The 9,626-nt window shown below is 49.8% G+C and overlaps 1 protein-coding gene across 1 annotated transcript; it reads right to left on the reverse strand.

The window, feature by feature from the left end:
• Positions 1-6,577: 6,577 nt before the first annotated feature.
• On the reverse strand, positions 6,578-8,728 carry DDIT4 (DNA damage inducible transcript 4). The gene is made up of 3 exons (XM_059899347.1): positions 8,593-8,728; positions 8,213-8,468; positions 6,578-7,939 (listed from the first exon to the last, which is right to left on the reverse strand). Exons 2-3 carry the CDS (start codon positions 8,406-8,408, stop codon positions 7,446-7,448), a joined length of 690 nt encoding a protein of 229 aa, XP_059755330.1. The 5' UTR covers positions 8,409-8,468; positions 8,593-8,728; the 3' UTR covers positions 6,578-7,445.
• Between the last annotated feature and the right edge of the window lie 898 nt (positions 8,729-9,626).

A 9,626-nucleotide genomic window follows, 5' to 3' on the forward strand; every position in this document is an offset into this window, starting at 1 on the left:
TGAATATACTAATTTAGAATATTATCATCACCCCAAAAAGAAACTCTATACCTATTAGCATTCACCCCCAACTCCCCCCAGTCCCCCAGGCCTAAGCAACTAATCTTTCTATTTCTATGATTTGCTTATTCTGGACATTTCATATACATGGAATCATACAATATGTGGTCTTTTGTGATCTGCTTCTTTCACTTAGCATAACGTTTTTGAGGCCCATCAAATGTGGTAGCATGGATTATTCATTTCTTTTTATTGACAAATAATATTCTGTTAGATAGATATATCATGTTTTGTTTATCCATTCATCTGTTGATGGACATTTGGGTTGTTTCCCCTTCGATATTATGAATAATGCTGCTATGAAAATTCATATATAAGTTTTTGTGTGGACATATGTTTTCATTTCTCTTGGGTATATACTGAGAAGTGGAATTGCTGGGTCATATGGTAACTGCATGTTTAACATTATGAGGAACTACCAAACCACTTTCCAAAATGGCTCTACCATTTTACAATCCCTCCAGCAATGTATGAGGGTGCCAGTTTTTCCACATCCTTGCCAATACTTGTTCTTATCCACCTCTTTGATTATAGCCTCTCTGGTAGTATGAAATGGTATCCCACTGTAGCGCTGATTTACATTTCCCTACGGACCAGTAATGTTAAACATCTTTTCATAAATGCTTATAGGGCATTTGTATATCTTTTAAAATTTTTTTTTCCATAAGTTTTTTTTTTTTTTTTGCTGCATTGGGTCTTCGTCACTGCGAGTGGGCTTTCTCTAGTTGTGGTGAGCCGGGGCTACTCTTCGTTGCGGTGCATGGGCTTCTCATTGCGGTGGCTTCTCTTGTTGCAGAGCATGGGCTCTAGGGTGCGTGGGCTTCAGTAGTTGTGGTGTGTGGGCTCAGTAGTTGTGGCTCACAGGCTTAGTTGCTCAGAGGCATGTGGGATCTTCCCAGACCAGGGATTGAACCCCTGTCCCCTGCATTGGCAGGCAGATTCTTAACCACTGTGCCACCAGGGAAGTCCCTGTATATCTTCTTCGAAGAAATGTCTATTCAAATCTTTTGCTCATTTTTTAATTAAGTTGCAGGAGTTCTTTATATATGCTAGGTGAAAATCACTTATCTTATATATGATTTGCAAAATACTTTCTCCCTGTCTGTGGGCTGTCTTCTTACTTTCTTGATTATGTCCTTTGGAGCACAAATGTTTTAAAATTTTATGAAGTCCAACTTGTTGATCTTCTTTTAAACTTGTATTTTTGGTGTCATGTCTAAGAAATCATTGTCTAATCCAAGATCATGAATATTTACTCCTATATTTTCTTCTAAGAGTTTTTATAGTTTAGTTCTTCCATTTAGGACTGTGATCCACTTTAATTTTTGTGTATATATACTTTAAAAAAATTCTGGTATTAAGGTATAATTTACATTCAATAAAATTCACCATTTTAAGTATACAGTTTAATTAGTTTTATCTTATATACTTTTAATCCTTCTGTATTGGGACTTCCCTGGTGGTCCTGTGGTAAAGAATCCGCCTTCCAATGCAGAGGACATAGGTTCGAGGAACTAAGATCCCACATGCCGCCAGGCAGCTAAGCCCACGTGCCACAACTACTGAGCTTGTGCACCTCAACTAGAGCCCGCCAGCCGCAAACTACAGAGCCCACGCGCTCTGGAACCCACGCACCACAACTACAGAGCCCAGGCGCCCTGGAGCCTGTGCGCCACAACTAGAGAAGAGAAAACCTGCACGTCACAGCTAGAGGGAAGCCCGCACACCACAACGAAAGATCCCACATGCCTCAATGAATATCCTGCGTGCTGCAACTAAGACCCGATGCAGCCAAAAATAAATAAAATAAAAATTTAAAAATCCTTCTATATTTTTAGATTTTTTTTCCCTGGGAAGTTAGGGATAGGGAAAATTGAGTGTGTGCCCATTTTCTCTTTTTTCTTATGCCCCACAGTTTTGCTTGTAAATGTATGTGTGTGATTATGTGGGAGTGTGTGTGAAAGAGAAAGAGAGAGAATTTTGATTTTGACATCAGCTTCTTATGGGTTCCCACTTACTTTGGCTTTCTCTAGCAGATCCATGGACCCATTTAATTATATATAGGTTGAATGAATGAATGCAGTAATCAAGTGACGGTCTATCAGTGTCTGCCCTCAGAGCCGTCAGTACCACATGGCCACAGATGTTTCCATGCAGCTGCCCATTGTTGGGACTGAGATGGAGACTCCCCAGCTGGGCCCCTGCGTGGACGTGTCTGGGTTTAATGGGCTGTTTTCTAATTTGTGATTCCTTCATAAAGAGCCCCCTTTTCAGGATAATTACCGAGTCCTGTAATAATCTATTACTTAGGACTGGTTTCTGTTCCTCATGTTTCCTCAGCCTTCCACTGGGCTGCCCCCGCAATACTGGCCACCTCCAGCAGTAAAAGCAGGATGAGGCTGACCAGGACACCTTAACTGAGGAACCAGGAGAGCTCAGTGGATTGAGTGAAAGGCCCAGGAGGTAGGAGACCACACTTCCCATCTTAGCCCTGCAGCCCTGCTCACTGAGCCACTCTGAGCCTTCAAATTTCCTTCTGAAACATGAGGTAGAATTAAAGGAACCTTATCTAGGGTGCTTAACATACACTGGGCTTAGGAAAATACCGCTTAGAAGTGAAGCAGTCTGAGCACATTAGCTCACAGTGATGTTTTTTTACCAGAATTTATTAAGGTTACATATTGACGTGACTGTTGTTAAGATGATGACTTTTGAACGTTAGAGGAAAGGCGGACCAGAGGTGAGGCAGTCAAAGGTGGTCCCTATCACAGGGTGCCTGCTCCACCGCAGCCCAGGCGCCCCATCTCTTGCACAGCCACTGGCTTCCTCTGCCAGTGGTGACACTCCAGTTATACCTTTATATATTGAATACATCATTTCCTCACTATTATCCCCATTTTACAGAAGAGAAACTGAAGGTGACGTGCTCAAGGTCATTGGCTAAGAAATGTCTGAGCCAGGATTTGAATCCAGATTTCACTAACTCTACTGCTTGGTGGTCTTACGCATTAAGACACCACTTCCCTTCTAGGACCTCTGTATTCCTCTAAACTAGGTGTCAGGCAGAGTAAAACAATGAAGTGTTTCTACTCTGCCCTCCTCTCTCCTTAGCCTAGAGTCTGAGGCTGGTGGGGGAATCTTGTGTTGTCTGAGCCCAGGGAGAGGGAGATGATCAAGCAGTCTGACAACCAGGCTTGAAGGGAACCCAGGAGTGGGATACAAAACAAGTGCATACAATGAGATTGGAGAACTGCTGAATTTTCTTTTCTTTTTTTTATAAATTTATTTATTTATTTATTTATTTATTTTTGGCTGTGTTGGGTCTTCGTTTCTGTGCGAGGGCTTTCTCTAGTTGCGGCAAGCGGGGGCCACTCTTCATCGCGGTGCGCGGGCCTTTCACTGTCGCGGCCTCTCTTGTTGCGGGGCACAGGCTCCAGATGCGCAGGCTCAGTAGTTGTGGCTCACGGGCTTAGTTGCTCCGTGGCATGTGGGATCTTCCCAGACCAGGGCTCGAACCTGTGTCCCCTGCATTGGCAGGCAGATTCTCAACCACTGCGCCACCAGGGAAGCCCAACTGCTGAATTTTCTACACTGCAATTGTGAAGGATGAGGCTGGGTGAGGCAGAGGGGAGTCATAAAAGGGCTGGGACTTGCTCTGGGCCTTAAAGGAAGGGCAGGGTTTTCAGGCAAGAGAGAGGGATCACATCCCTGGTGGAGGGCACTGGAATGAGCAGAGTCTGGGGGTAGAGGAGGGGACAGGCCAGGGGAGTGGTAGAGAGTGGTAGAGGCTGTCAGCCTGGGTAGGGTGAATAGGGCCTGATACCAAAGGTCTTCAAAGGCATACAGTGGAATCTGATAATAGGGAGCTATGGTAGGTTCTCCAGTAGTATTCTGCTGGGGTGGGAAATAGAACTAAGGGAGGGAATCCTATACAAAGTGAGGGAATCAATACAAATTTTATAGGCTAAATAGAACAATTTCTGAAAGCATTTTCCAAAATTGGATTTTATGTGGAAGTCTCATATGCTTTATTAGCTTTCAGTCTTAGCAACAAGGGAGCCTGTTCCATCTTCTCTTCAAGAGCCCAATATGTAGGACAAAGCTCCCTGCCACATCTTAGGAGACCTAAGAGCCCTAACCTGGGGTCTTTCTGTCCTATTTGGGGGGATTTTCAAGCCCTGTGAGGATGAGGAAAGGCAGTCTGCCCTCAGAAAAGGGCATCTTAGCTGAGACTTCTTGGGAACCCAAGTTTTCCTCCAGCCTCAATCTGACCATCTAAGAGAAGGAGCTTAGGAGCAGAAGCAAGAAGAACTACAGTTCTGCAGCCCATGGAACGAAAACCACAATCACAGAAAGATAGACAAAATGAAAAGGCAGAGGACTATGTCCCAGTTGAAGGAACAAGATAAAACACCAGAAAAACAACTAAATGAAGTGGAGATAGGCAACCTTCCAGAAAAAGAATTCAGAATAATGATAGTGAAGATGATCCAGGACCTCAGAAAAAGAATGGAGGATCGAGAAGATGCAAGAAATGTTTAACAAAGACCTAGAAGAATTAAAGAACAAACAGAGATGAACAGTACAATAAATGAAATGAAAAATACACTAGAAGGAATCAATAGCAGAATAACTGAGGCAGAAGAACAGATAAGTGACCTGGGAGACAGAATGGTGGAAATCACTGCCATGGGACAGAATAAAGAAAAAAGAATGAAAAGAAATGAAGACAGCCTAAGAGACCTCTGGGACAACATTAAATGCACCAACATTCGCATTATAGGGGTCCCAGAAGGAGAAGAGAGAGAGAAAGGACCTGAGAAAATATTTGAAGAGATTATAGTCGAAAACTTCCCTAACATGGGAAAGGAAATAGCCACCCAAGTCCAGGAAGCACAGAGAGTCCCAGGCAGGATAAACCCAAGGGGAAACACACCAAGACACATAGTAATCAAATTGACAAAAATTAAAGACAAATTATTAAGAGAATGAGCTGAGGGTGCTTGATGCTTCCCGGTCTAGGAGAGGGTTAATGCTTACCTCCGCATCTAGCTCTTGCCTCCAAACACCAATGAGACTCTCTGTTCTGGAGCCAGACACGGCTTTTTGTTTTCCTCTTTGAGGGTCAGGGAAGCATAGCCATGAGCATTGGCCCTGATCTCAATTCCCAGGAAAGTGCCCCCAGATACCACCCAAGTGCTGAGCCTGCTTCACTCTCAGCTCCACCCTGAGGGGCTGAGAGCAGGCAAGGTCAGCCATGGTCAGAAGAAGACCGTCATTCAAGGGCTTGGGCCTCTGTTTACTAACCTGTAAAACTTCACTAACCCCTGCCCCACCCACCCCTCCCAGGGTAGCTATTAGGAGGATGTGCTAAGAAGTAAGGACTCTTAAAACTACTCTGGGCACCCTCTTCCTTGTTATTACCATTTTCAAATCTAGTTCTAAACGGTTCATTCATTTTGGGGAGTAAGTCATTCCATTCTATCAAAGAGATGCGAGTCTTCTAAACCATCCCAAAGTTCAAGACCCTGTGTCAGGATCCTGGATGAAAATGCAGATTCCTGGGGCCCTGCCCCAGACACATGTGGTCAGAATCTCCTCCAAGGCAGGGAGATCTGTGTTTAATTCAGGCCCCAAGAGATTTGAGTATACAATCAAGTGGAAGAACTACTGTTTTACAGTTGAGCAAACAAGGCCTGTCTGAGACCAGGAAGAGAAACAAGGGAGATAACAACTCTCCAGAGGCTGGTGTGGGAGGATTGGCCGAGAGTCACTGGGAGGGAGGAGTGGGAAGGGCCTTGGCCTTCATCTGGCCCAATCCCAATTTCACTGATAATGAAATTGGGGCCCAGAGAGTGCAATGAGTCCAGGTCACCGAGAACATTCATGAAGACAGGCCTGTAGTCCCCTGGCTCTTGAAGCCCTCACCACACCTCCTACATATGTTGTGTATTTTGCTCCTGCCTGGCAGGTCATGCCCCTCTCTGAGCCCTAGGTTCCTTGTCTAGTCAGAGGCTTGAACCCAGTTAAGTCTTTTTCAAACTCCATTTCTTAGTGCTCCTGCTCCCTAGCCTTTTCATATCCAGAGATAAAATGTGTAATTTTCACTGCAGAACAAATAGAACTGTGCCTTTTTTCACAAGGAAAAAAGCCTCTTGCAGTCCTTTAAGTGCCTGTAAGGACCTTGGGCTCAGGAGTCCTTTGTACCAGGCCCTTCTAACCCAGGGCAGCCAGGTGAGCTCTTTCTACTGAGACTGTGGCTCTGAGAGGTCTGACTCACTCCCTATCTTCCAAGGCTTTCGAGTGCTTTCCCTTGGTAGCCTCAGCCAGCAGAGCCAAGGGAGCCTGCGTTCTTGACACAGATGGCACTCAGTCTACATACCTCCATTACCAAGCTGGCAGGCAGCCCCAGAAAGGGACAGAGAAACACACAGCTGCACCAGAGTGTGATGAAACCCACCTTTTCCAGCACCCATCCCCCTCCCTTTTATTTCATGGCACTGATGAGAGACAACCGTTTTAACAAACATGTTTTTTTTTATTAGAAAAGTAAAAAATATTGCATAGGTCTTAATACTTGAACATCAAGTGTATTCATGAACAGCGAGTATCTTCATGTAAACAGTTCTAGATGGAAGACCCAGATGGTACTCCTCTGGGGGAGGGGTTCCAGCCCCCACCCCAATCAGCCCCACCCCCTCACAGTTCAACCCTTCACTACACATCCGGGGATGGGCCACACGCAGCTCCCAGGTGTATTTTTTCTTCAAGTGTCAAAGATCCCCAAGTGATCCCAACACCCACCCCTTCTCCTCCTCTTACATTCATGCGTCTGTAAGATAGCTGCCTAGAACAGGTCAGTAGTGAAGCTCCAATCAAAAAAAAAAAAAAAAAGATACAAAAACAACAAAGAACAAACATTTGGTCCCTTCAGACCATGAGATACACAAACCACCTCGATGACCTCCCCCCTCCCACCAGAGCCGGCTGCCGTGAGCACACATCCCTTGCAGATGCCAGTGCAGCCCAGCTGCTCTCATGGCTCTGTCACACCACTGTTGTCTTAACTGTCAGTAACAATAAAAATAATAAGGTACATGCTACATACACATCCAGCCAGAAGCCTGGTTGGCCCCTAAGCCTTTGTTTCATGCTACAGGACTGAGGGGCGGCGTGTGAGCCCAAGTGGGAGCCACCTGTCCACACCTCAGTGAGCTTCCTAGGGAAACACCGTGTTCCCCTCACCTTGACCTTCCTCCCCGCAGGTGGCTGTTGTCAGTTTTCTAATGACAGACATCAGTCCCTCAGCTTCTGACTGCCAATGTCCACCCCAAAAGTTCAACTGTCTCTGTCATGGGGTCAGTATCGCCCCCCCAGGCCCAAGTTCAACACTCCTCAATGAGCAGCTGCTCTGAGCTGTACAGCTTCTTCTTGATTACTCGGAAGCCCGTGCTCAGCGTCAGGGACTGGCTGAAGCCAGGGACGAAGGGAGAGTTGGCAGAGCTAAACAACCCCTGGATCTTGGGCCAGAGGCGTGAGTCCAGGCGCAGCACGAGGGTCAGCTGGAAGGTGGGCACAAGGCTAGGGTCGAGAGCCAGTTGACCCACGCTGTGGCAGCTCTTGCCCTGCTCTACGCAGACGTCTAGCAGCGCCCCCCGCAGGCCGCACGGCTCGCTGTAGGCCAGGCGCAGTAGTTCTTTGCCCACCTGGCTCACCAGCTGGCCGGGCATCAGCAGGCGCGCGGGGCGCCGCGAACCCAGCCGTGCCTGGGCCAGGCTCTCCTGCAGCAGCTGCATCAGGCTGGCACACAGGTGCTCATCCTCGGGATCGCTGAGCAGCTCGAAGTCGGGCAGGGACACCCCATCCAGGTATGAAGAATCTGCAAGGGAAAGCACGTAGGGGAGGGAGTTAGAGCAGCTCCGAACGGGGAGGTGCTGTTTCGCTAAGAAACCAGCACTCCTTCCCACTCTGTGCCTCAGTTTCCGCCCCACTCTCGTACCCTATACTTCAGTCCCCCTCCTCTGCCCGCCTCCTTCCACAATCCGGATTCTGATGGGATAGGAAGCCAAGGTGGCTTTTGACTCCTTCCAGCGCGGTGCTTTCTCACCTCCCCCGCCCCTCTATTCGCGTCCGGCTCCCGCACACGGCTTACCTTCCTCCGGCCCGAAGCCACTGTTGCTGCTGTCCAGGGACTCGCAGTCCGAGCTCTCCAGGCTCGCGCAGCGGCCGAGTGTCTCTTCTCGGGCCGCCGACCCCCAGGCTGAGCGTGGCGGCTGATCTGGGTTGGGAGTTCGGGACAAGGACGAGGACGAAGAGGACGACGAGAAGCGATCCCAAAGGCTAGGCATGGTGAGGACGGACGCCAGGACGTTTGCAGATGAGCTCAGGGTGCTGGAGCGCAGAAGACGCTGTAAGACAAGAGCGGCGCGGGCCCGGCGTCAGTCTGGGGGCTGCTCCAGGCTGAGAGCGCTAGGACCCCCACGGGTGAGGCTTCTCCGCGGAGCGATCAGCACACACAGAAGGGACACTCACCAGCTACTGCGGTCAGCTAGAACTGCTGGGACAAGTGCGTACTGCCGCTTGAATGAGTGCGCGAACTGGTGCCAACCCCCGAGCTCTGCCCGTACCTGTCCCTTCTCCCAACCCGCACCTCCCCCTCGGCCTGCCGCGGTCCCTAGCACCAGAGCAGAGAGACCTATAAGGACTAGCGCGGGGAGGCCACACCCCTTCCGCGCCGCGGCCCAATCCAGACCCGGGAGTGTGGCCCACCTCGACCAATGGACTCTGGGCGCACGTTCGCAACGTTCTCTCCTGCCCGGTGACAGGCGCCTGGCCCCGCCCCCCTTGGGCCCCAGAAAGCACCCGGCCAAACCCGCGAGCCGCGGCCACGCCCCCTTTCTGGAAAGGGATCCGCGGCGGCTGCAGCTGCCAAGGTCCCCGAGGGCGCTCGCGGCAGGGGAGGATCTAGGAAAGACTTGTTTATTATAGGGTCGTATTGCTGGGGGAGGGGGTAGGCCGCGGCCGCGCGGGGGAAGAGGCAGGGGAACTTGAGGGGGGCAACAAGCAGGGAAAACGGTTGCCCCCAGCGTCTGAGAGCCTGTGAGCTCTGGGCACAACTGGGCGCACAAGTGGATGCCAGTGGAACTGCGGCGCGGGGAGCAGACGTTAATCCACCGGCCCTCGTGCACGTACCCCACGCTAACCCTGCCTTACGAAGGGTCGGGTTATGGGGGTGGGGTCCAAAGACTGGGCAGCTCCGGGCACCGTGCTCCCTCTTCCCGGCGGCCCCACCTGCCCGCCCGCTTGTTACTCTACAGCCGCAGGGGATGGATTAATTGGTGGGGGGAGCTCCGCTCCCAGCCTCCAGCTGCCTCCAAGGAGGGGGTTCGGGAAACGTGGTTAAAAGAGTATTGATGGGCCCCGGTTCCTAGCACTTGGTTCTGGAGCTGGGAGCTGGGACCCATATCAGAGGGACACACTGACCCACCCGCCGGCCGTAAGGACGGACAGAGGTGCGGCTGTGCCTCCCCCGCCCGCTGCGGCCGAGAGGCCCCGGGCGTCCGCCG

The sequence above is a fragment of the Balaenoptera ricei genome, chromosome 16 (genome assembly GCF_028023285.1).
Source record: "Balaenoptera ricei isolate mBalRic1 chromosome 16, mBalRic1.hap2, whole genome shotgun sequence".
NCBI lineage: Eukaryota > Metazoa > Chordata > Mammalia > Artiodactyla > Balaenopteridae > Balaenoptera > Balaenoptera ricei.